Source organism: Ursus maritimus, unplaced genomic scaffold, assembly GCF_017311325.1.
Source record: "Ursus maritimus isolate PB19 unplaced genomic scaffold, ASM1731132v1 scaffold_25, whole genome shotgun sequence".
Taxonomy (NCBI): domain Eukaryota; kingdom Metazoa; phylum Chordata; class Mammalia; order Carnivora; family Ursidae; genus Ursus; species Ursus maritimus.
This window is the reverse complement of record NW_024425008.1, coordinates 8,194,444-8,220,717: the sequence shown is the minus strand read 5'-3', so window position 1 is coordinate 8,220,717 and position 26,274 is coordinate 8,194,444. Positions and strand designations below refer to the sequence as shown.

Genomic DNA, 26,274 nt, shown 5'->3' with positions numbered 1-26,274 from the left:
CTCATGAACCTTGAAGTCTACACAGAACACAGGGTACCGATTTCTATTTTAAAAAGAGATAAAGACAGGGGCGCCTGGGTGGCTCAGTAGTTGGGCGTCTGCCTTCGGCTCAGGGCGTGATCCCGGCTTTCCGGGATCGAGCCCCACATCAGGCTCCTCCACTGGGAGCCTGCTTCTTCCTCTCCCACTCCCCCTGCTTGTGTTCCATCTCTCGCTGGCTGTCTCTCTCTGTGTCAAATAAATAAATAAATAAATAAATAAATAAATCTTAAAAAAAATAAAAAATAAAAAGAGATAAAGGCAGACCTGTTTGCAGTCAAGAAATCCTGGCATTCCTGGACCGAGAGTCAGGAAGCTCAGGGAGCAGAAACACCCAGAAGAAAGATGCGAGTGTAGGAAAGGTCTGAATGGAGGCCTTGGAGTTTACTGCCGCATAGTTCAGCTCACAAGCTTTGTAACCCAAAAGGTCCCACCAATATTTCAGAGCAGAGACAACTTTTTTGCACTGGACAGAGGTCCAAGTGATTGCTTCTTAGTTTCTTTTAACCCTAGCTGCTGCTTCTCCTAAAGGAAAATGTCTATTTCTGGCTTATTTCCCTTCTCGAAGCACTTGCGGGTTGGGGAGGTTGCGATATTAGGTTTCACGGCACCATCCATCAAGAATGACCCCGGCCAGGCATTGTTACAGCTCGCATTTCCATATGTCATCTCCAGTTCTTACAAACTGGAGGAAAGAGGTTGAGCGGCGTGCTGTCCGTCCCAAAGCTGGTAAGTTTCAGAGCACGAACTCCAGCCTGGGTGTCTTAGTCCCAAGGTCGTGCTCTTTATGACTTCTTTTGCAGCAGGCAGAAGGCTGTCAGCAGCAAGAGCGTAGTTCTGGGTTTATCCCGCACCTGATATGTGCCAGGCCTGCTGCAAACACCATGCAGGGAGATTGTTACCAGGAAGCGGGGTTCTAGGCGAAGGCCTGGATCAGAGGCGGGCCTCCAGTTTCTGCCAACAATGAGCACGTGTGTGTGCGTGCATGTCGGGGGGTTAGGATTGGGGTTGGAAGGTGCCCCTGCGCTATCAACATTAAGGCAGATCTCCTGGGATGCAGGGACTGCGTGTGGGGCAGGGGTTCAGACCCTCGTCTCTGACCCAGTGTGGCCAGCAGACAAGCCTGGAGATGCTGAACCCTCACAGGCGCGGGGCTAGGCCTCCTCCATACACTCCCTTCTCTAAATCAGGGTGCACCGGGGCTCAGAGCTGCTCCAAGCCTGGGCTGCGCTTGCGGGGCGTGAATGGCTCTCAATACTGAGAAAGGAGGCGTGACAACAGATCTGGACCCAGTGGGTCGTGGCACAGTGGGCTTGGCTGTACACTGCGCATCTGTTCCTCACTGCTTTGCCCCTGTGCCTGCCCATCTCCTGGAGCAGGTCCCTGTGGCGTGATAATGACGGGAACCCTGCGGGGAATCACACTTCTCCTGGTCCCTCGGGAATCCAGTTGGGGGGGGGGGATAAGCCGCTGTTGAGGGCTGACATCTTTTGCCCTGGGTTCAGTGAAGCCTCCATTAGCCAGATACCCCATCATCAATCAAAACACTCAGATTTCTTCGATGAAACAGGTGAACGGTTAAGGGGCAAATACGCGCTGCTGTCAGAAGTTTCGGAGGAACTTCTGGGGGAGGAATGACGGCAGGTTGCATCTCCAGCTAACACTTTAAACCTCCCTATGTCAAAAGGTGAGAATCGCCAGTGTCACGATGTGGAAACCAAAGGGAAAACCAGAGTGTTACAAGGCAGGAGGGGTGGCGGTGTGACACGGGCCAGAGATGCAGGGCAGTGTCTGCCGAATGAAGCCATCGCCCCTGACCTTAGGAGGGTGGCCCCTATGGACCCTCCAGAGAGCATTTTCAGTAGAGGACGGGGTGGAGGGACATGGCGGGAGAGGGGGTGGCAGTAACAAGATGACCAGGTGCTCTGTGCGAGGTGCTAACAGAGGTACGGAACCTCCCACCTTTTCTGAGAAGTCTGCTGCATAAGAGAAGGCGGGGGGCTAGCACAGAGATAGTCAGCAGCCCCTGAAGATCTTCCTGAGGGCCAGGCACTAAGTCCCGAGTACTCAGCCTACACGAACTCATTTAATCCATAACAATAGGAAGTAGGCAGCATCCTCATCACACCTATTGGTCAAAGTGCTTGCTAAAGGTCACATGCCTAGTACGTCCCAGGGCTGGGATTTGAACTCAGGCAACCTGGCTCCAGAGAGTGTTTATGACCCCTTACTCTGCTCTTTTCCGACACAGAGACATGGGGGGAGGTCCTCATGATATCAATATGAACAACAGGGAGGGAGAGCTAGCTTCATCCTCTCCCCTCCTGAAAGCCACGTTATCAGCCAGCATCCCAGGGGCCTGAAATCTCCAAGCCACTGTAACCATGACCACAGCCTTGCATATCAGGTGTTCTAGCCATGACATTCGTGCAATGTGCTTTCCACGTCATCCCCAGAACGTCTCCTAGGCAAGCTGGAGCCGACAGGGCCCGAGTTTCAATAAGATGATGCCTTTCATTATGACGGTGTAACTTGATGCTGGGCCCCAGGTGCCCTGCCAGGATTACAGATGTGATTAGCATTTGGCGATGTAATCAGAGAGGTTTGCTGGGTTCTTGGGGTCTGGGGGCCCAGCTTGTCAATTGCTGGTTTCCATCCACTGATGGATCGAGTTTGCAGAGTGTCCCCCACGTCCTTTGGACTTCTGAATCGGGCACGCTGGGGTTCAGGTTCTAGCTCCTCCCCTAACCAGCTCTGGGATCTTGGCCAAGCAATGGTCACTTCCCCCGCCTCGGGTCCTCATCTCCAAAACGAGGAGAAGAGCCCACGCAGCACAATTCCCATGGGGAGCTCCCTGCCCTCATCTCAGCCTTTGGTGAGATGCTTGCTCTTTGCAAAGACCCGATTTCTTCATCATCAGAAGGCTGCCACCGGGCTTCAGGGGATGACCCACTTACAGCCAATTGCTTCCTTCTGGGTCGTTCTGATGGATTAAATGAAGAACCATTTAAAAGCACAGGCCAAAGAGCCAGAGGGAGAGGCTGCGGAGGGGCAATGCGGGTGGAGCCGCACGCATGCGTGAGGAAGCTTTGTCCTGCAGTCAGGAGGAGCTCTGGACGCGCTAGGGCGGCCCCACCGCCAATCAGATGGCACGACCTACCTCCAAACTGTGCTCGCCTAACTAGGCCAGTCACAAAGCGAGCTCTCAGTAAGCCGTGGCAATTACAGCGACCCGGGGGCCATGTGTGCCCCGTGCTGCTCTGTGTACCCTGACCCCTCCAACCTTTCCTATTTCACTGCAAACTCCCAATACCCAGGGCCTCTGCTGTGCTGAGAATACTTTTATTTCTGAGTGCACTTGTGACGAGGCATTTGCAGGAAGAGAGTCTCCGAGTCATGTTTCCAACACACCTTTGGGTTCCTGTTGGACTTGGCTGCGGCTGGGTTTTTTGTTTGCTTGTTTTTAAGATTTTATTTATTTGGCAGAGAGAGAGAGCACAAGCAGGGGCAGCGGCAGAGGGAGAGGGAGAAGCAGTTTCCCCCACTGAGCAGGGAGCCCGATGTAGGACTCGATCCAAGACCCTGAGATCATGACCTGAGCGGAAGGCAGACCCTTCACCAACTAAGCCACCCAGGTGCCCCCTGGGGCTGTTCTGAAACAGGCAACGATCTGACCAAAGGACATGTCAGTCCAACAAATGTTTGCTGTGGCCTTCCGATGTCTGGCACTGGCTTCCATGCTGCCACACAGAGATGAATAAGAAATGGGATCTTACCCTCGGTTGGTAAATTACCATTGACTGAAGCCATATCAGGTGCCCGACAGAGGCCTTAAGAATGTTGTGATTCTTCCCCACAACACCCGAAGAAGGTAGCTACCACCTTCGAGTTACAGGTGGGGAGTAGAAGGCTCACAAAGGTTGTCATCGGCTCAAGGTCACACAAGTAGGAAGGGCTGGAACGAACCTTTGGATTCAGGGATGTATGACAGCAAACCCCACATGCTGTCAAGTATTCTGAGCTACCTTTCTGTCAGAGAGCCACGGTCGAGTGGAGACAGAGATATAAAGCCGTAAATACTATCCTGACGGTATAAACCCATGTGCTGTGAGTCCAGGCCAAGGAAGCCGGATGCCATCACAGAAGTCCGACCAAGAAGGTGTGGGCCATTTGTCCCGACCGAAGAGGAGGCAGGAAGGAGTCCCTGCCCCAGGCTGCACACTGTGTGCCCCTGGTTTTCTGACTCCCTGGCAGATGGAAAATACTGCTGTGGCTGGAGGGATCAGCACCCATGCCTCCCTTTCTCTCCATTTTTATGGGGAGGGACACGGAAGGGTGGGCTCAACAAATTCCAATCTTGGCCCTCCTACAACAAAGCCCTGTTAAGAAAGCTGAAAGCCGCTCTCCATCCCATACTCCTTCCCTTGGAGCAGGGAAGAAATACAAAGCCTCTCGGACAATAACAGAGACCAAAGTTTGCAAGGGCAAGACAGGCCCCCGGCTAATGAAGAAGATGTTTCTTCGACTTGGCTTCAGACTGTCCTATCCTCCGGGAAACTTGGCTGTCCTTGGGAGAAATGCCAACTTTATAGATTTATTAATGAAATGGCTGGCAGTTCACAGTTCTTGGTGAGAAGGAAGCTTGAATCAGAGAGGCCAGGCCAACCCAGGTCCACAGGCTGGAGTCCATCAGACTAACTGCTCCTCCCCTCCCCCAGGCTTGTAAGACGGGGCAGAGCTCACCTGAGAACACCCACCTGGCGGAAGCCTGCACACCGCTCTAGAGCAAGGACCAGACCAGGTGGACAGTCTGCAGGGGAGGAGGGCCATGGGAAAGGAGGGCTCACCTGTGGGTAGGGGTAGAGTCTATACAGTGGGAGACTTGAGAAGTGGATGCCTATAAGATGAGAAGCTATCCCACGGGGGTGGGGGGGCGGCAGGAGAAGGGGCTGGAGGGACAGGGCACCGGGGAACCTCTCCTTGGGAAGACCTAAGTTCCTGGCTAATTTTGTGGAAACTGATAGGGGGTTCCATCTCGCCCCTCCTCATGGAGAAAGGGCCCAGCCAAGGAGCAGACTATGCCACTTGGCAATGCTCTATATTATCGCGTGCGTTTGTGTGTGTGCCGATATTATGCATATTTAAAATGCATAATTAGGGGCACCTGGGTGGCTCAGTCGTTAAGCGTCTGCCTTCGGCTCAGGGCGTGATCCTGGAGTTCTGGGATCGAGCCCCACGTCAGGTTCTCCTGCTGGGAGCCTGCTTCTTCCTCTCCCACCCCCCCTGCTTGTGTTCCCTCTCTCGCTGGCTGTCTCTCTCTTTTAAATAAATAAATAAAATCTTTTAAAAAAATAAAATAAAGGGGCACCTGGGTGGCACAGCGGTTGAGCGTCTGCCTTCGGCTCAGGGCGTGATCCCGGCGTTCTGGGATCGAGCCCCACATCAGGCTCCTCCACTGGGAGCCTGCTTCTTCCTCTCCCACTCCCCCTGCTTGTGTTCCCTCTCTCGCTGGCTGTCTCTATCTCTGTCAAATAAATAATAAAAATCTTAAAAAAAAAATAAATAAAATAAAATAAAATAAAAATAAAATGCATAATTATACAGGTTTGCATTTTCTCAGTTGTGAGGCTGAGTGTGTTCTCACACGATGGTTGGCCGTTGGCATTTCCTTTTCTGTGGATTTATTTGCGCCTTTCCCTATTTTTCCAAAGGGTTATTCTTTTCATTTATTCTTTTATTCTTATTGATTTGCAAGAATTCTTTACATAGTCCAGAAACTAACACTTTTCTATATGTTGGTAGTATTTTCGCTCACTTTGGTCAAGGTATTGCCACAGAAAGGATATTTTGGGGCACCTCAAAAATAATTTTTGTAGGTGGAGGAGGGGCAGAGGGAGAGGGAACGAGAATCTCAAGCAGACTCCCCGCTCAGCACAGAGCCCGATGTGGGGCTTGATCCCACGACCCTGAGCCCATGACCTGAGCTGAAATCAAGAGTCAGATGCTTAACTGACTGAGCCCCCCAGGGGCCCGTGGCACCTCAAACTTCACAGGTGTTTTCATTGCTTTGCGGATTATCTCTAAGAAGGCTGTCCCTACTCCAATCATAAACAGGTTTTCTGTGATTATTGCTTAATAATTTCATGTATTTCTTTTCCAAAGTTAGGTCTCTCTAAGCTACTTGTGATTTTATCTCATAAAAGGTGGAGGAGGGGAATTTCCTCTTGCCCCTGCTAATCCAAATGTTTACATACGTCTAGCCCCCTTGCCCCTGTTCCCCCCATTGCAATGGAGAGAGAGCCTTCTCCGCTTGTAGGACAAGCCTTCCGCTGGGACTCCCACCTCTGAGCGTTCCTCCTGCAAGACATCCTTTGGTGACTACTTCGCTCGTCATCAGTTTTTCCTTGCTTCCTGGATCATTTCCGTCAGCACAAAGACATGGTTGCATTCCCCCCACCTTCAAAGAGCCCTCCCTCCCTCGGGGTAAGATGGACTAGCTTGCAACAGGCCAATGCTACTGCCAAGCTATAGGAAATCTGCATAATAGTAAAAATCGTATTTTCCAAAGCATCAGGGAGCGATGGAAGCACCAAGCACCAGAGGAACTAAACTTCTGGAGAACGGCCAGCTGCCCAGAGGTGAGTATCTGCAGCTGCTCTTCCCTTTGGGCCATCTCTGGTTCTGGGCACAGGCTAGAGGCTGAAATCGGGGCTGGGTCCATTCAGAGGGCTCTGCGGAGGCTCAAGGGGCCCAAACACCCAGCCAGATTCCACCTCGAGATATGTTTCGAAGTATAAAGCAGCATGGTACGCGAGGCTGAGGACCTCTGAAACGCTGAGTGGAGTTTTCTGGTGCTTCTTGAGAAGAAAAACATGCACAGGAGTTGGGGATTCTGAGCTAATGTGAGAAGAGCCGAAGGCACTGGAGGGAGCAGTGACCTGACACCAGCATCGACCACCAGCCATTGGTCACCTGCAGCCACTCGTTTCCTGGAGCACCTGCTGATTCTGTATGCAGCTGGACAAACGTGGAGGCTTGAGAGACCTCAAACACTAGCTGCTACCCTGTCCCTAAAGGCCTTTAACAAATGGATGTGGCTTGGGAGAGGGTGCTAAAGACCAGAGACACACCCCCTTCCCCAAGACAAGACTGAATCTTCTGAGTCTCTCTGTGCTGAGACCAAGGCCCGCCAGGCCGTTGATTGAATATGTATATATATACATATGTATATATACAAATATACATTTCTATGTAGAATAGAAAGAGATTTATTATAATGAATTAGTTCACATGATTATGGGAGTGGCGAGTCCAAAATCTGGCTCAAGTGTGAAAGTGTGAACCAGCAGGTTTGGGACCCAAGAGAGCCCACAGTGCAGCTCCAGTAGGAAGACTGGCAGGCTGGAGACTCAGGAGAGCTGAAGAAGCAGATGAGGTCCAAAAACAGTCTGTTGGAGAATTCCCTCTCTGGAGGGAATTCGTGTTTGTGTTCTATTCAGGCCTTCAACTGATTAGATGAGGCCCCCCCCCCATATTATGGAGAGCAATCTGCTTCACTCAAAGTTTGCCAATTTAAATATGAATCTCATCTCCAAACACCTTTACGTCGACACATAAAATTAACCATCACAATAGCCAAGGCACTCTAGAGGAAGAACAAGGCTAAATGACTTATGCTCTAAGATATCAATATCTATTTTAAAGCTATGGGAATTAACAATGTGCTAATGACACAAGGATGAAAAAGCAGAATAATGGACGAGCAAAGGGAGTCCAGAAACAGACCCATGCATATTTGGTCCTGATTTTATGTCAGAAGCGACAATACCATACAGGAGAGAAAGAACAGTCTTTTAGTAGATGATCCTAAGTTAGTCGGATATCAGTATGGAAAAAATTAATCTAGATCCCTCCTTACATCATACACAAAAATCGATCATATCTAACTATGGAAAGTAAAAGACTATAACCTTGGAAGAAAACAGACTACTTCTTCGATGACTGGGAATTAGCAAAGCTGTCCTAATCCTTCTTCACTTCCATGATTGGATTGAGTTTCTTTTATCGTCCTTCAAATTTATTTTCTGCACCGATTGAGATAAGCAGAGCTGGAATTTAGATGTTCTTGTTTGTGTTGTTAACTATACCATCCCCATCCAGGCCTCTTCTAGAAGTCGCTGATTACCGTGTCGCTAGTTTGTTTTACCATTAGTTCAGACATTTATCAAGTGCGTACGATGCCATTCCCTTTGTCCAGCACCAGCACCGCTCCTGACCAACTTGGTCAAAACCAGTTGGTCGGGCTGGCACTTTAGATCATGGCCAGCCTCCTCTCACTTACACCGCCCCATTTCTTATCCTTCATCTCACGAGCCTGCATCCTCAGCTCTAGCTAATCCTCGTTGTTTCCCGGTCTCCAAATACACCCTGAATTTCCTCTCTTCCAAGTCTGTTCCTGCTGCCTCCCCAGTGGGACAAGCCCTTCTGTGCCATGCTGTTTCCAGGCCATCTGCCTCTGGTGTCCTGCCTATCTTGGCCAGTTTGGGCTCAGCATGTGGGAGAAGCCGAGCAGAGTGTATGGAGATCTCAGTGACTCTTACAGCTTCTGAGCCCTGCTCTGTGCCCCTTTATTCAGGGTCTGGAATCATCCCCCTAGGTTGGGTGGTCCTAGTGCTGGGAAACCAGGGCTTGGGGGACTTGTAAGGGCTTCTGAGGAGGACAGCAAAGGGTCCAGGCAAGGCTACACAGTCATTACCAGGCTCTGCAAGGGAGCAATCCTGGAGAGGTCCGTGTCTCAAAGTCTCAAGACTTTGGTGACACCCACTCTGGATGGTGAATACTTCAAGTTGTGGGTACCAAAGATGGACAACCTGGCAGGAGACATTGCCGTATCTCAGACATGATGTGTGCGAAGGCCAACTGCACGACAAGGGTCCAAACTTTTGCTCTCATTGCCAGCCCTGGTCTTTCTTCAGGGCAGGTCCAGAGGATGAGGGGACACAGCAGGAGAAGGGCGGTCAGTGAACTAGTCTGTTCGTTTGTGGCCCCTACGCTCTCTGCTGATTTGTTCTTGTTGCTCACGGAAGCCTCTACTTACATCTTGTCTCCCGACTGATGGGCAGGTGTTCTTCATCTGTACCTCAGACCCTGCTGCCTTTTAGGCAGAGGGGGGTGGGCGGGTGGGGGGAATCTCTCTACTCCTGGTTCCACCTCTCCCGCAGTGAGCCGGACTGGATGCAGGCAGGTGACACAGGACGCGAGCCTTAGAGCCGGGAGCAGGCAGGTTCACACTCTTCCCCTACCGCCCACCGTGCTCAGGCTACGAAACTGCTCAAGCCTCGGTATGAAATATGGATGACGATCTCTAGCTCACAGAGCTGTTGGGAGGACATAAATGAGATGACATAGGTCAAATGTCTCACTTGGCATGGGTGCTCTGCCCCCGGCCCATCCACAGCCACACACATGCTCATCAGGGGGGAGGTTGAGAATTGTTACAAGGGCAGGGCTGATGGATTGTCCTCGGGGCAGGGGATGAGTGTGTGAACGTAACTCCTGGACATCAGTTTTTGACGCCCCATCGTGTACCAGGCACTGCTCCTTCACACACTCATCTGATCCGCATAGCAACCTGGTGGGGTGGGGGGCAGGGCTGGTACTTGCAGCAGACAGGCTCTGGGGGTCCCCATGATTCCTGGCTCCTGGTATCCACACCCTTGTGTGATGGGTCCCCTCTGTTTGGATGTGGGTGGGACCTGCTCCAACCAAAGGAATGCGGTAACAGAGGCATCCCGCATGTGCGGTCACTTTATCGAGACTGCAGTGCCCTGTCTCAGGCACACCCTGATCCCAGGCCAGATGGAAAGACACCGGGGAAGGAGGTGGAATTGCTGTGAAAAAGGTTCCGGCCTCTACAAAAGGTGCTCGCCCTCCCTGTCATTTATACCAGATCGGGAACCCGGCCAGAAATCGTTTTCCAGTCTTCCCGGAGGAATGACATCATCTCCATCATCATGGTAATGTGAACTAGAAGACTCATACTGTGGTTTTCAAAAAGAAAAGGATCATTTCGTGGTGCATTCAGACAAAGCCCGGGGTGCTTACCAAATGGCCTGCCTCTCGTTTCTGTGGCCTCATGGCAAAGCAGAGCTAGTAAGATGGCCAGGCCAGGGGGACACTCTGGACCCCGTGGCCAAGGATAGGTGGGCAAGAGTGCCACATGCCATCTCTCCCCGAGGCCTGGTTTCTGTCACCCCATGATTCTGATCTCAAATGTCCCTGGGGCACTGGCTCATTCTCTGATGGGAGGGCTGGATTTGTCCTCTCACCTTGGCCAGACATCCCCAGGGGAAAGAGCCCACTGAGCTTGAGGGGTGCCTCTTAAGCTCAGAGAGGGGTCCTTACAGGGAGTCCTATGGAAGGAATGGTCCCAGGGGTGGAGGAAATTGAGCAGTCCCTGCTAGCTCAGGATCTGGGGCCAGGTTTGCCTGAGGTCTGGGCACAAGCCCCAAGGCAGGGGCGGGGAGGGGCGATCAGTGACATAGCCTGCGGGGAAAACTGGGGAGGGGGTGCTCAGGGAGGGGGCTTCAGAAGGATCATGGGAGGGAAGTGGAGCAGAAGGATCATGGGGGAGAAGTGGAGCGTCGGGTCTTAATGAGACACCCCTGCCCTGGGCCCAGGGCCGAAGGGTGGCCCCGTACCCAGGGAGGGGCCTTCCCACCCCCTGCGGTTCAAGGCCCTGTCCCAGCAGTCCAGAACTGGCCCAATTCCTCCTGCCCCTGCCCTTTGGCCCCACTTCTGCCTGCCCCCTGCAGTGGGCTGCCTCCCCCACCGCTGGGTGGGCCTACCCCTTGCTGCCCCCCTGCGGCCCAGGACTGGCTCCCCACTGTGGCCGCGCCCGCTGGCCCCGCCCAGCGTGGGTACCGCCCCACTTAAGGCTGCCCCGCACCTGGGAGGCCGCACTTGTGCCTCTAGGCCCGCGGGGGATGCGGTCTTGCCATGGCCTCGGGGGCTTCTCTGTGCCTTGGGGTGCCCCCGCACCGTCTGTGGGCCGTGAGGCCTGGCATCTACGAGGACGAGAAGGGGAGGACCTGGGTGACCGTGGTCGTGCGTCTCAGTCCCTCCCAGAGAGCTCGGGGCAGGGGCTCCCCCCGGGCTGCACAGTGAGTTGTCAGGCATGGGGTGGGGGGGAGTGGGAGGTGGGAGGACTGTGCAAGGACCTCAGCTCCATCTGGACCTGGCACATTCAGCAATAGGGCCCGGGATAGAGATGAGAGGAGGCCGTTCTCACTTGCCCTTGTCCTGAAAAACGCAGCCCGTGCAGGGTCCAAGCACAGTGATGTCTATGCCTGATGCAGACCCCAGGAACCCCTGCCTGGAGGGGCCTGTGGCATGAGCTTATCTGCAGGAGAAGATGCAACCCTTATTGGGAGGTGGAGGGGCTAGGTAGGTCAGGGCCCAGTCCTGCCCCCAGGGCATGCTGGGAAGGTTTCCCAGATGGGGCGGCTCTTCCCTTGGGTCCTGCAGGATGAGTAGGAGTTTTCCAGGGCCCAGGCAGAAGGCATTGCAATCTAAAGACGGCAGGTGAGCCGACAGTGTAAAAGGAACGTTGGCTTCGGATTCCTTATCTGCAAAACAGTAACAACATACCTCTGCGGCAGGCGAGTCAGATGCCACAGCAGAAGAGGCTTGGGGGCGTCTGACAGGTAGCACCTTCCGGAATCCCACCTGGGAAGCTAGGGCGGCGTCTAAGACCCTTTACTCCCAGGTGTTCGATAATCACTCAGGTTGGCAACAGTTGCCCCGGGTGAGGGGCTTAGCTCCGCCTTAGAGGATAAATACTCCGTGTAATATGGGAAATCTTGTCAGGGTATTGAAAATGCCATTTATGCCATTATAAATGATTCGCGGACATTTTAAACAATACAAAACACTTCCACCGCTCTTCAAAGAGGTCATCCAGCACATTTTTGGTGGAGAACACCGAAAGTCTTTTCCACACCTGCACCAAATAAAGCATGCAAAAACTTCTGGACAAAATATTTTGGTCGGTTTTTTAAAAGCATAAAAATGTATTCGGTGGGAAAAGGGGATTCAAATCATGGAGCTGTGGGTACAGTGGGGTACCCGGAGAATGAGCATTTCCGCCTATTTAAAATAATTACTTAGTAGTTGACCTGTATTTTCACATATAATTTCACATATAATCTTAGGACGGGAAGCAGCTTTCAGAGCCTGACCTAAGCCAAGGCCCAGCAAACTTTCTGTAAAGGGTCTGATAGTAAATACTTTCAGCTTTGCAGGCCCGAAGGGCCCTGTGGTGACTACTGGACTCTGCCCTTTGTGCAAAACCAGCCAAAGACAGCAGTAAAGGAAGGAACATCCGTTTCTCCACAATAAAGCTCTATTTACAAAAAGAGCGAGCAGCAGACTGGGCCCACACTTCGCTGACACCCTGCCAAAGCCAGAAGCCAAAGGGAAAGAGATTTTGCCATGTAATTAAAAGCCTTTTCTCTGCAAAAAGAGCCCATAACAAAGGGAAGACAACAAACTGAGAAAAATTATTTGCCATATGCAGGATTGATAAAAGCCTAGTATCCTCATCACAAAGACAAATCCTCAGATAAAACCGCTGGAAGGAGCCTTCCATTCTGTTGCATAGCAACGGAGCTTTGGTTATAGTTGGTGGTGGTTTTCCCCACTCACTTTTATACCTTTCTGTATTGGCCAAATTTCACTGTATTTTTTATGTTTATAGTAAGTGTGTGAAGGTCGGGACCAAAACTACAATATATTTTTTGGGGAAACCCATCACTCCCAGGTCCTAAGGTGTACGGATACCTTCCTTTTAAAAAGAAGGTTAAAAAAAACCCTCTAGAAATGGCTGAGACGGAGGCCCACGGCATCATCAGTGCAGACCTGAAGGTGCTGATGGGTGGGAAGAGTGACTAACTTTTCAGGGGTACAGTGGGGTAAGGTGGGGTGCAGGTCAGTGGGAGGACCATACCTGGGGGAGCCAGGAGAGACTCTGTCATCCCAGGTCTAGACCAGATCCCTGAGAGATGGTGCCTTGGCTTTAGGTCTGGGATTCTGAAACATTCGCATGTGAAGGGGCAGCTCCCCAGGGGGGCCAGGCATCCAGGACTGAGTGTGTCTGCGCACAGCCCAGCTGTTGGGGAGCCCTGTCCCTGAGTGCCGCCTCCTCTCTGCTCCCTTCAGCATGAACCCAGCAACACAGTCCACATGTGGCAGATGCCAGTGCACCCGCGGGAGCCCATGTCCCCCAGCCAGCTGCCCCTCTCCCAGCTGCCCCTCGTGTGGCAGCTCTACCCCGGAAGAAGGTACAGAGCGATGGATTCCAGGCTCTGGAAGTGGTGGACCATGGCCAGGCAAGTGCGTGGTGGCCCCCGGGGAGGGTGAAGAGGGGCAGGTGCTGACTGCCTGCGTGCAAAGCAGGACCAGGGATGGAGGGACCCGGGTTGGAGGGGCCAGGCTGCTGAAATCCACAAAGCCGGGTTCCCATCTGCTTCAGGTGGCTGGACAAGCATTTCTGGGGGGCTCTGACCGCTCCCCCCTCTCCTGCAGATCACCTCCACAGAGCAGCTGATCCTGCTGCAGCTGCGGCCCGGGGAGTGACTGACGGAGGAGAGGCGCTCACGGGCTGGTACGGCAGGGTCTGTGTCCTGCAGCGTGGAGAGCAGACAACAGCAAGGAGGCCTCTCCTCTTTACAGGAAGACAGTGCTGGTTTCCTTCCCCTCCTGCTGTTCCCTGAGCTATGCTCACACAGCCACCTCACCACCCCCTGGTCTTCGATTTTCACTATGTGCGGGCCCCCACCTTCACAAAGTTGAGATCTCACCAAATCAGTCATCATCTCATCTTGGCAAGAATTCTGTCAGGTGCATGTATTAACGTCCCACTTTACAGACGAGAAAGCTGAGGCTCTGTGGGTTGGAAGGATTGCCCCATGACCTGGAGCCCGGAAAGAGCAGCGATCAAGCTCACATCCATTGAACACGGCTCTCTACCTAGGTCTGACCATGGCACTGGGGTACCACAAGTCTAACCACTAGCAGTGGCCTTCAAGGACCTGCCTCTATCCGCAGACGCCTTCTCCCGGAGACTGACCGGAGCAGGACTCCGTGCATTGGAGAGACTGGAGCTGGGGCCTTGGCCTCCCAGCCTTTGGTCCTGCTTGAATTGGGGGCACCGTTCCTCCATGATGCTGTGTCTCCTTTTGTCTTCTCCAGGTCTTGCTGGCCCTGTGGCTCTTTTGTGAGGATCTCTGCATACCTGCTCTTCTGTTTGCACACCTAGCATGGCCTCCCTGGGAGAAGGAGGCAGTGGGGCCCTTTCCAACTCTGCTTTTCTTGTTTTGCTCAGCAGCCCCGCTCTGCTCAGCTCTGCACTCAGCGTGACAGGACTTGGACGGGCTCCGTCTGAGTGCTGAGCCCAGCTCTGCCGCTGGCTTCGAGCCATGTTTTCTCGTTCCCTTTTGTGCACCAATGCTGATCTTCCAGGTGCCCCTCCGCAGACCCCCTCCAAGGCCCCCAGGCCCGGCTCCAGCCAGACCCCTGGCCTCCAGTGCCGCCCATGATTAGAACTTGCCCTCAACCCGCTCCCATCGGGCGGGAAGTGGCTCAGTTTAAGACGCGGCCTCCGAGGGAGCCAGGTCTGGACTTGGGACTCAGGTGGGCATCCGTTCTGCTGACCGGCTGGCCCAGAGGAGATGGAGTCCCAGGTGGCCCACCTGCACCAGGGCGTGCGCGGAGGGATGGCCTGGGCCCGCGGTTCTCCTCCTTCAGTCCTCCAGCTCGTGGATGTGCCGCTGGTCCATGAGGGCCCCTCCCAGTACTGGTTAATTAAACTTCAGGGCCTGTGGTCCGCTTCTGTGCTGAATCACAGCTTATCTTCAACTGGTTTCTAGGGCAGAAAAGCTGCGACACTGGAGGTTGAGGTGAATTTTAATTACTGGTTGAGTGTTTTCCACCCTGGGAGGAAGCTGTGATCGGCCCATGTCAGGAGCAGGATGCCGGGGGAGGGGGGGGTGGGGGGGGTGAAGGAGGGAGGTGGACCTCCCCTGGGGGTTCTGTGTGAAGCTCAGAGAAGGCAGACGAGACTGTGGCAGAAGCCGGGGGGAGAATCAGTCCCTACCTTCCTGGGGCTCAGTCTGACCACAGAGCCAGGGACCGAGCTTCAGGGCTGAATGCAACTGAGGCCAAAGCTCAGCCAGAGAAGGAGGGGGTGGCTGTCCTGCAGCGGGGTGATCCGGGCAGGCTTCCCGGAGGAAGACTCAGGGTAGCAGAATCCTCACCTTTACCTGACACTCTGCCATCTTCGCAGCAATTTACCTCACACATTGTAAATGAAATACACGATGTGATGTAAAACTTGACCCTGACCGCAAGCCGCGGAGAAAGGCAGGTCGGGGACTGCTGTCCCTGTCACTCCGGGTAAGGAAGCTGGGCCCCGGCGCTGCCACTTCTGACTACAGACCAGTGCACGTGGCCGGGGCCCAGCTGGTCTGTAGTCAGAAGTGGCAGCACCGGGGCTGGAGCCCGTGTCCCCCCGGGGTCCCCATCCATTCTCCCCTCCTCTGCGTGGCCAGGCGGAGGCTGTGGGGGTGGGAGAAATGAACAGACGCGAGAGTGGCTGAGGAGAGAGAACAGACAGAACTTGGTGAGCAGACGTCGGCAGCAGGGAGAGGGGGAGTGAAGGACGCCTCTCAGGGTCTTGGTGGGGCCAACCGATCCTGGGCTGGGAGCGTGGAGGGAGGCAGACAGCTAGGGTCAGTAAAGTGAGGATTTGATGCTGACCGTTGAGTTCCAGATGCACGTGCAACATCCAAGCGAGGCCTCCTATAAGCAGGTGCTGTGAGGGTCTAGAGAAAGATCTGGGTGAATTCATAGCCTGGGGAGTCAGCAGAGAAGTGGTCATTGCAGCCAGGAGAAGACAGAAGAGAGAACTATCTCGAGCTTCCGTACTTCTGTACAGGGCCACACAGAAAATATTGGCTCTGCAGGCCATATGGTCTTTGTAGCGACTGTGCTCTTGGAGCCTGAAAAAAAGCATTTCAACAGAGGAACCATGACATAGGGAATCGGTCCAGGGCTGCCGGGAGGACTGAAGACAGGTAACTCAGAGAATGAGAAATCCCCCAGCCTGGAGGGCTGAAATAAGGAGTCAGTGTTGGCAGAGCTCAGGGACCAGGACTGTCTGGTAGGAGTTAGACTTAGAAAAAAAAATAATCATCAGTATCTCTAATATCTCGGAGGCCTCTCAAACCTAACGCCCTTCTCTCCCAATCCCACCAGCCCCTGCCTGGGGTTCCACATCTTGGCACTTGAAAACACCTTCTGTTAAGTTGCCCAAGCCGGAAAGCCCGGTGTCCCTCTGACCGCTCTCCTTCCCTCGGCCCCACGCCACGCCAACCCATAGTGACTGTGAAGAAGCTTGGTCAGACATGCACCTGGAATCCTTCCAGACTCCATGTCTTCTCAGGTCCACCACCACTCCCTAGTCTACACCGCCATCATCTCACCTGGGGTGCACGATTGTCAACTAGCTGGACTCTCAGAGTCCCCTCTTGCCTAATCCGCTCGCTTTTCCACACAGTAATCAGGGTGAACTTTTAATGAAATACAGCAGGTCATTCTCCCGCTTAAAACTCTGCAACGGCTCTCCTTTGCTCCCAGACTAAACGCCAACGCCTGGCTATAGCCCTTAATATGCTACCTAATCCTTCCTTGCTGACCTTGCAAATCTCAGGGCTCATGATCATGGTGAGGACACAGCATGCCTGAGCGGGGAGGAGCTAGTCTACATGGGGGAACGCATCCCACAGTGATAGCCTGGGGAAGGGCAGTGGGATATGAAACAGAATACAGGAGGTTGTTGGTATGGGGACCCTAAACTGTGATTCTGAATTCAGTATTTTGCTAGGGACACCAGGAGTAGGTCCTAATGTTCTCTTAGAGGCTCCTTGAACTTGGATGTGGCAATGGCCTGTGGTCAATGAAACAGAGATGCTGGCACTTCCTTGCCACAGTATAGAGGAAGTGGTCAGAGGCTCCGGGAGGTGGAAATGCTAGAATGGATTTATTAGAAGAGACCAGAGGAACCTGCCCCCATCCACCAGGCCACGTTCTCTGGGGGGGCTAGAGGCCTCCATTCACTAAGGCACAAATGAGGCGCTGATGAGGGGCGCCCATGCCTTTGAAAGCTCCGGGTGGGCTGTCCCTGTAGGCCAGGACTGACAGAGATGCTGCAATGGAAATATCTGTGGGCAGGATGGGATTCTGCAACGGCCGAGGCCTGCTGACAGAACCAAACCAACAAGCCAGACGGACGTGGTGACCACAGTAGGAAAGCCAGGGATTTGCTGGAAGGGGATTTGTGGCTACGGCTAATAGACCAGGATGCTTCTAGAAATGAGATCAATGAACAGCTGACTAGCGTGTTGTTAGGCTCGGGGAGGAGGAGGAAGAGGAGGGCAGGGATGAAGAGGAGGAGGAGGAGGAAAGGAGGAGGAGAAGGAAGAAAAAAACCCACCATCGAGCTGAAGTCTGACCTCAGTCGTCACAAAGGGAAATCATGACCCCTCACCCAGTTTCCAGACAGTTCAGACTCTGAGGAAGGTCCCTGCAAAGCCACTGCAAGTATATATTCTCCAGTTCCTCCGAAGCGACCTGTACCCATTTCCACGAGACACTCTGCACCAGGGAAAGGGAAATAAATCCGCAGCCTTCTGGAGGACTGCTGGACATGGGGTCCTAGCTGCTATGGATGGCAGGGGACAGGAGATCCCATGATGGCTCTCTGCTTGGAGCGGACACTTAGGGAAGCCAGGTGTCAAACGGAATCCTGGCCAGTCTCTAGCTTTAGGAGGAAAATGGATCCCCCCTGTGGCGGTCTCTGTGGTCCCTGAAGGTATAATTGGGGAATTCTTAGCAGCTGGAAGGACCCTTACTCTGGTTCCCTGACCTGTGGGGTAGGAGCCACTCTGGGAGGATGGGCCAAGTGGAATCCCCTGATGCAGCCCCTTCTATGCCTCCTCTCACCCCTACCCCTAGCTTAGATAATGCATGAGAAGCAATACTGTATCTCGGGAGGCATTGATGCATGCCCGGAAACAAGGTTTAGAGGAGTGGTGGTTCCATCCATAACTGGTCCCTAGTCAATCCACCAGTTTAACTTCTTGGCGGGGGGTGTATGGAGAAAGATGAAGAATGGTTGTCTTAACAAGATCCGACAGACGGGGTGGCTGAAACAACATTTATTTCTCATGGTCGTGGAGGCTGGGAAGCCCAAGGTCAAGGCACCGGCAGACCCAAGGTCGGCGAGACCCCGCTCCCTGGTTTGCAGATGACCCTCTTCTTGCTGCACGCTCACACGTTAGAGAGAGGAGAGAGGAAGCCAGGTCTCTCAAGTCTGTCCTGGAAGAGCACTAATCCCATCACGAGGGCCCCACCCTCCTGTTCTAAGCAGCTCCCAAAGGCCCCGCTTCCAAATGCCATCATGCTGGGGATTAGGGTGTCAACATAGGAATTTGGGGGGGACACAAACATGCAGTCCACGGTGGGGGCAGATGATGGTAGCCCCATCACACCTCTCATACCAGGTATCCTCACCGGCACAAATCAGTTTCTTGTTTTTGGTATATGCCCCCTGATCTGCACCGTGCAGTCTCACTCCCCATCCACCCAGAGGATGGAAACAGTCTGCCTTTAGGCGGAAGGCAAGCCCACACAGTCATGGTCTTGCCCCAGACAACTCTCCTGGACCTTGAGCCTTGGCGTTTCATGGGACGTGAGGCTGGTCGACTATATGGAAGACTTCACGCGACTGGACCCGGTGAACAGGACGTGGCAGGTACCGCGGCCGCCCTCGTAGGCTACACGGTGTCAGAGAAGGGAGACAACCCCTCCCCACCGAGGGTTCAGTGCTGCTACTGTAGGCAAGTATTTAGCGTCCCGTGGTCTGCGGCCTGACAGGACATCTCCTCTCAGCTAAAACGCTGCCTGTTTGGAGCGGGGCCCAGAGGCAGTTCGGGCTCTGCAAATACCTGTTCTGCCCTTAGCGCCGAAGGATCGGGCACATCTAACGACAGTCATCACAGGAGCCACACTGGGTCAGAGCGGCACTCCCAAGGGTAGCCTGTGCTGTCTTCGAAAGCCAAGGAAGGGGCGCCTGGGTGGCTCAGTCGGTGAAGCGTCTGCTTTCAGCTCAGGTCATGATCCCAGGGTCCAGGGATCAAGTCCCGCATCGGGCTCCCTGCTCAGTGGGAGCCTGCCTGTCCCTCTGCCTCTCTCCCCCTCCCCCCTTCTGTATGTAGCTGGCTGCCATTTACTGCCCCACAAAAACTCATTAAAGGATACAACACAGCTCGTCAGGTTTTTATAAACACAGAAAACAAAGCCTGTAATGACACGCTCAGAAATAAAAACAGGAGCCAGTCCCCTGTGATGGGCTCCCGGTTTGGGGCGTGGTCAAAGGGATTTTATTTGTAATGTTTTATTTTCTTATGAGGACCATGTAACTTACATCTCACGAGTGCAGAAGCTGATACTAAGGCATTAAAAAATAATCACCCCCCCCCAAAAGCAACTACTTACAAATGGTTCTGCACCTGCTTACCTAAATCCCTTCACCGCCAGTACCGTATTCCTCAGCACTTACCACCTAGAGCAGGGCCAGGAAACTCCGGCTCCCAGAGCCCCATGTGGCCCGTCACCTGTTTCTACAAACCAGGTTCTCTGAGAACCGAGCCACGCTCGTCATTTCCGTGTTGTACGGGGCTGCCTTCCATAGAACAAGGGCAGAGTGGTGACAACAGAAGCTGTTACGGCCCATAAAGCCAAAATATTTACTGTGTGGCCCTTTACAGAAAAGGTCTGCTGATCTCTGACCAGACTCCTTAACTGGTTTCTCTGGTACCTTCTCCCTGGTCCAGGCTTAGTGTGGGTGTTCCCTCCCGGGAGGGGCCTGCCTGGATCGGCCGTCCACAGCCAGCCCTTCCTGCGTTCCTGATCTCCGCCCTCCATCACCCCATCGCGGTGCTTCCTCTCGGGCTGGAACCCGCACCCCGGAGAGCTCTGCACCTGCGCGCCTAGCCCAGGGCCAAGGACAGAATACTGGAAGCCGGAAACACCGTGTACTAACTTTGGACAGGTAACCGTGTCTCTGAGGCTGCTTCTCCACCAGGGAATGGGGGTAACGAAAGTACTGATTTCCTGGTGAGGCTACAAGGAGATAATCCATATTAATCGCGTATCACGGCAGCTAGCACACTGTCATGACTTGTTAGCCTAACTCCCTTTCTTGACCGAGGAAGTGGCTGAGGTGCAGGGAGGAGCTGGCGTGACTCGTTCCTACCGCACGTTAGTCAGTAGTTGGGACCGCAACGCAGCCTCCACACTCCACTGCGGCCCACACCTTCCTCCTCGCACTGCCAACCAGTGGAGGGCTTCCCTGGAGCCTCCCCTAGGAACCCTAGGAACTGTATACACTTAAAAATAGTAAAAACTGGGACGCCTGGGTGGCTCAGTTGGTTAAGCGTCTGCCCTCGGCTCAGGTCGTGATCCCAGGGTCCTGGGATCGAGCCCCACGTCAGGCTCCTTGCTCAGGAAGTAGCCTTCCGCTCCCTCTGCCTGCTGCTCCCCCTGCTCGTTCGTGCTCTCTCTGACAAATAAATAAATAAAATCTTAAAAAAAAAAAAAAAAGTAAAAACTGTGCCTGAAAGAAATTCAGGATATGGTATTTACAAATCTGTCTTTAAGGATCATGCAGAAATAGGACAATAAAAATGCGCAATATACAAGTTTCATTCTTTTCTTTATATATGCAAAAAACCTTTAAGTAGCCACAAAGCTAATACTACAGTGTTATTTCAAGTGTACCTTCTCCTTCTGTGGCATTAACACCTGGATAAATTCACTCTTAGGTAGCCTGGAGCAAACGGGGGCTGGGGGATGCTTGTCACCCTGCTCAACAGTCTCCCAGGAAAGCAGAAATGCTGAAAAAAGGCAGTTGTAACTTGGAGCAAAAATCAACCTAATTATTCGTGATTATATGTCATGTTTTTAAAGGCGAGCCCTTCAATACGCCAATTGTGTGATCCTTTTTTTAACAGAGCAAACTGCATTGTTCTTGCAACATTTCTTCGTCTCTAGCTACAAACCAAGAGTCATTCTTTCCCCCGTTTAAATTATATTAATCAAAATAAAAGAACAGGCACTGACATTTGGTTTGTCCCTCAATACTTTTTATGACTCTTTACAAAGTAAAATAATCTTAGAAAGTTTTTGATCTTTTTTTCCTCTTAAGAACACTGTTAATGATCCTTCCCATGAAATACAGAACGTATCATAAAGAAGGAATACTGATTTTTACTGAATCTACTATTTGCTAGACTTCCCATCTGCTAGCTGATTTAATCTTCAAAACAACCTCCTGAAATAGGTTTCGATGTGCCCATCTTATTACAGGTAAGGAACCGGAGCCTCTGGGAGGTGAAGCGCTTTACCATGGGTTTGAGTAAGAAAGCGGTCGACTGGGGCGCCTAGGGTGGCTCAGTCGGTAAGCGGTTAAGCGTCTGCCTTTGGCTCAGGGCGTGATCCCAGAAGTCCTGGGATTGAGCCCCACATCAGGCTCCTCCGCTTCTTCCTCTCCCACTCCCCTGCTTGTGTTCCCTCTCTCGCTGGCTGTCTGTCAAAAAAATAAAATCTTTAAAGAAAAGAAAAAAAAAAGCGGTTGAGTGACATTCTGTCTAAGCCTGTTGTCTTCCGAGAGTGCAACAGCAGCACCGTGACTGACAGCGTGGACCAGAGCCAGAAGCCTGCTTTACTCCACACCTGCTACTTACCAGCTCTGTGAACTTAGGGCAAAGTGTGGAATTGAAGATGCTCATTTGTGTAAAAGAACATCATTATAATAATCACCCCCTGATGGGTAGGTTCTCAGAATGGTTCTTCTTTTCTGTCTTTTTAATTTTGTTATTATGTTATGTTAGCCACGCGGGCTGGCTCTCAGTCCTGGGCCTGGCTCAGGCCCCTCTCCTGGCCTTTGCTCACTCCTGGAGAACACAAGGACTTCCCACAGCAGACCCGCATCCCACCTAATTTCCAGTAAGCCTTCCTCCATGGCTGCTGTTCCTACCCACTCTCTCGCCCTTCTTCCTTCTCAACTCAAACACTCCGAGCGGGGCTACTAGGAAGAAAGGAGACAAAAAGAGAAAGAAAAGAGAGAACCCGTAATTGGCCACAGCAGCTCTGGCTCCTAGGAGACACACACGGTTCCTTCTTGGAATAGTCTTTTATTTAGCAAAACCCAGGGATGTGGCCTTGAATCACTGAAAAGCTAGCCCCAGGCAAACAGAACCAAGTTGTTCTGCGCAATAAAGTAAGAATGTTAGTTTTTCAAGGATCAACTACGCGAAGGGAGGGTCTGTGGAGGAGGGGGGAGCCCAGAAAGACTGAGGTGATGGGCTTAGTGGGGAGCAGAGGGATGCTGTTGTAACACTAAGAGATTTTTTCAAAGCAAGTATCTAATATCCCACTTCAAGGCATTAGTCTGAATGGTCACCCACAAACCTCCCCAAACCCTCACACTTCATTCCCAACAGGCCCCCAAAGTCTGTCCCCTGCAGCCCGGTGGTGAAGGCATCTGAGCCGTGCCCGGTGGGAGGTGGAGTGATGGGTGTGGAACAAGAAGGAGAGGCAGGGGAGAGCATCCAGGAACCAAACTAAATCAGATGTTGCAGCTCTGAAGGAAAGGGTGAGGACGCCGAGAAGTGTGAGACCCCACTGAGTCTCCAGAGAGACAGTGAACGGTGATATGGAGGTGGCGGGAGTCAGGCTAAATTAAATCTTGTCTGAAAGGACAGAGTTCCCCGACTGACGTATAGATTACAGCAAATGCAGGGGATTTCACGATGAACCAGACAGAATTATCAAATTACAAGCAGAGTTTATTATTTTTCTACAGGACGCACAAAATGTGCATGAGCCTTAGAAGATGAAGGTTTACTGTGCGTGTCCATGACCCTCAAGGGTTAGAGGGTCAGCAGAAATGAGACATTCAGATATTTAACCCAGTATAATCCAACGTAACAGGTAGCGACATGGACGTGACTTCTTGGTGTCCTCGGCTGGTGGGTGATGAGGCCAGTGCTGGGGGGGAGGCACCATCAGGTCAGAGCAGCACCAGCCAAGTTCCCTAGATTCCAGCACTATTTGGTCCTCCAAGCCCAGAGGCCCAGGCCATCAGCACCTCAACCAATGAACCTGCTGTGTAAGGACCACAGCACCTGGACCAGGTTCCACAGCTGAGTTTGCGCAAAGAGCTCTTCCATATTGAAACATTCCGTTTAATAGTTTCAAGGGCTATTGACTTTGTACCTCAAAGCTATTAATGGGCATTATGGTAAAGTGTTTGTGAGAGCATTTTCTTGGAAGAGACCTCACTTAAATTTGTAAATGGTGTTTGCCATAGGAGGTTCACATGCCAACGCTAGGAAGATTCACTCACGGACAATGACTTCACTGGACCAGTTCACATTAACTCATCTGGTGTAAAAAGATGGGAAAGAATCTCCTAGAATTAATATACCTCTAAAGGTACTTCCCCTTTGTAAATAAAGTTGTTTTGTGAGCAAAATACAATGACACAAACGAAGCAACTTTAAAACACAGTAAGGATCAGGGCAAGATGCAGACAGTGGCATGGCTTTCCAGTCTTCTCCAATTACAGAACCAAACAGAGTAACTGGGATAGAAAAAGGGAAATAGTATATAAAATGGAAACATAAAAAGAAAATTAGTAGAAGAAAAAGATCAAAAGGATTTAAGAGACAGTGATGGATACAGAAGAGAGGCAAAGACGATCCAACATATGTCTAACAGAACCCCCCTCCCCCCTCCCCGGCCCCCGCCGCTGACCCCGACAACAAAAGGAAAGAAAGTCAGAGTAAGGCAGTAGAGAGGAACAAATAAAAGCAACTATTAAAGAAAAACTTTCCTGAAAACAAACACACTGACTTGAACCTGTGTGTTTAAAGGGGACATGTTGTGGCTGGACTGGAACAGCCAACTCCAAGACATAGTCTATTAAAATTATTAGACTTCACTTCTGAATAGAAATCCTTTTGGCATAAGGTAAAATGACCAAGTAACTTAACAAGGTATTACACCTTCACAGAATACTTTAACGCTAAAACACAACGGAAGACATGAAGTAACACAGTACAGAGACCCCAAGAAAGAAAATGCGAGCCAATTTTTTTTTTTTTTAATTTGGCCAAAGTGACCTTCAAGTGTGAAGGCTACAAACTGTGATGAAGTTGAGGGAATCAGGGAATCATGCTCCTGTGTGCCCTTCCTGAGTAATCTACTAACCAGTATGCTTCAGACAATCAAGAAAGGCTTGGAGAAGCTCTTCCTAAGAACTACTGATGAGCACTGAATATATTAACTGTAGAATGAAGAGTAGTGGGCCTAGGGTGAAAAAGACTTTGTATTTATCATACCCTCTGACAATGAAGATGTAATTCAGCTATCAAAAATGGGCAGAGAAGGGGAAAATTATACAGAAAGTAAGCTTGCTGGTTGCCTTAAAGGTTTCATTTAGCACTAAATAGACACCACATTAAATACTTTGGGGAGAAGGAGGAGAGTAGGTTAAGAAGAGGTTACTAATTTCAATATTGTTCATAGTAAGGGATTAAAAAAAGACCTACACCATCCAACCTGGTAGCCACCAGCTGTCTGTGGCTATTTGAATATCAGTTAATTAACATTAAATAAAATTTTGAATTCAGTTTCTCAATTATAGTAGCCACAATTCACATTTCATTTCATATGCAGCTAGTAGCTTTCACACTGGAGAACACAAGTAAAGAACATGTTCATCATTATAGAAAGTTCTTTGGACGGTGTTACAACCGATAGCGTTTTGTTTTTTTTTTTAATCTGTAAAGCGTCAGGAATTTGTGTGTCCTCCTTGTGCAGGGGCCACGCTAATCTTCTCTGTATTGTTCCAATTTTAGTATACGTGCTGCCAACGCGAGCACAACCGATAGCATTTTTAAAAGGAGCAAGGATACCACCCTGAGATATTAGTATAAAGGTAACCATGGAAACAAAACATCTGATCCACGGTATTTGGTTACCACAGCCTGAGCAGACTACAGATAGGAATTCTCTACATATTGACCTAGAGACTCAACACAATCGCTTCTCAAATCTTCCCGACTTTGCTGCAGAAATTGACAAGCTGATCTTGAAATTCATATGGAAATTCAAGGCACCCAGATTAATGAAAACGATCTTGGAAAAGAACAAGGTTGGAGGACTCACACTTCTCAATTTCAAAATTTATCACAAAGATATAGTAATCAAGACAGTGTAGTACTGACACAAGGACAGATGTATATATATTAGCAGAAGAGAACTGAGAATCCAAAAACTAACCCATGCTTTTACAGCTGATTGATTTTCAATAAGAGTGCCAAGACAATTCAATTGGGGGGGGGGCAGGAAATAGTCTTTCCAAGAAATGACACTGAGGCAACTAACTATACACATGGATCCCTACCTCATACCATACATAAAAATTAACTCAAAATGGACCATAGGCTTAATGTAGGAGTTTAAACCATAGGGGCCCCTGGGTGGCTCAGTTGGTTAAGCGTCTGCCTTTGCCTCAGGTTGTGATTCCAGGATCCTGGGATCAAGCACCACATCAGGCTCCCAGTTCAGTGGAGAGCCTGCTTCTCCCTCTCGTACTCTGCCTGCTTGTGTTCTCTCCCTCTGACAAATAAATAAATAAAATATTTTTTTAAAAAGAGTTTAAAACATAAACTCTTAAAAGAAAATGTAGAGCAAACATTCATGACCTTGGGTTAGGCAAAGCTTTCTTAGATATAATATTAAAAACACAAGTGATGAAAGAAAAAATAAATTAGAATTGATCAAAAGTAAGAAGTTTTATGTTTCAAGGACACCATCAGAGAAGAGAGAAGACAACACACAGATTAGGAGAAAATATTTGTAAATTGCATTTGATAAGGGAGTTGAATCCAAATATATTAAGAATTCTTATAATTCAGTATTAAAAAAAGAAAATAAGCCCATTTCAAAAAATAAGCAATAAATAAATCATGGAGATGTAATGTATAGCATGGTAGCTATAGTTAATCATACCGTACTGCATGTTTGAAGTTGCTAAGAAAGTAATCT

At 51.0% G+C, this 26,274-nt stretch overlaps 1 protein-coding gene and 1 non-coding gene across 2 annotated transcripts; one reads left to right on the top strand and one right to left on the bottom strand.

Annotated features, from left to right (window-relative positions):
* Positions 1-11,037: 11,037 nt before the first annotated feature.
* Positions 11,038-13,674, top strand: TCL1B (TCL1 family AKT coactivator B). The gene is made up of 3 exons (XM_008702464.1): positions 11,038-11,193; positions 13,258-13,431; positions 13,624-13,674. Exons 1-3 carry the CDS (start codon positions 11,038-11,040, stop codon positions 13,672-13,674), a joined length of 381 nt encoding a protein of 126 aa, XP_008700686.1.
* An 11,325-nt stretch (positions 13,675-24,999) lies between these two features.
* On the bottom strand, positions 25,000-25,106 carry LOC121105268. The gene has a single exon (XR_005837742.1). It is a non-coding gene; the product is annotated as a U6 spliceosomal RNA (small nuclear RNA).
* Positions 25,107-26,274: the final 1,168 nt, after the last annotated feature.

Bases quoted from the DNA above. Each gene is read 5' to 3' on its own strand.
- TCL1B (XM_008702464.1), top strand. From the start codon at position 11,038: ATGGCCTCGGGGGCTTCTCTGTGCCTTGGGGTGCCCCCGCACCGTCTG. The intron at 11,194-13,257 runs GCTGCACAGTGA...TGCTCCCTTCAG, and splicing joins GGGGCAGGGGCTCCCCCCGG to CATGAACCCAGCAACACAGT. The intron at 13,432-13,623 runs GTGCGTGGTGGC...CCTCTCCTGCAG, and splicing joins GGTGGACCATGGCCAGGCAA to ATCACCTCCACAGAGCAGCT.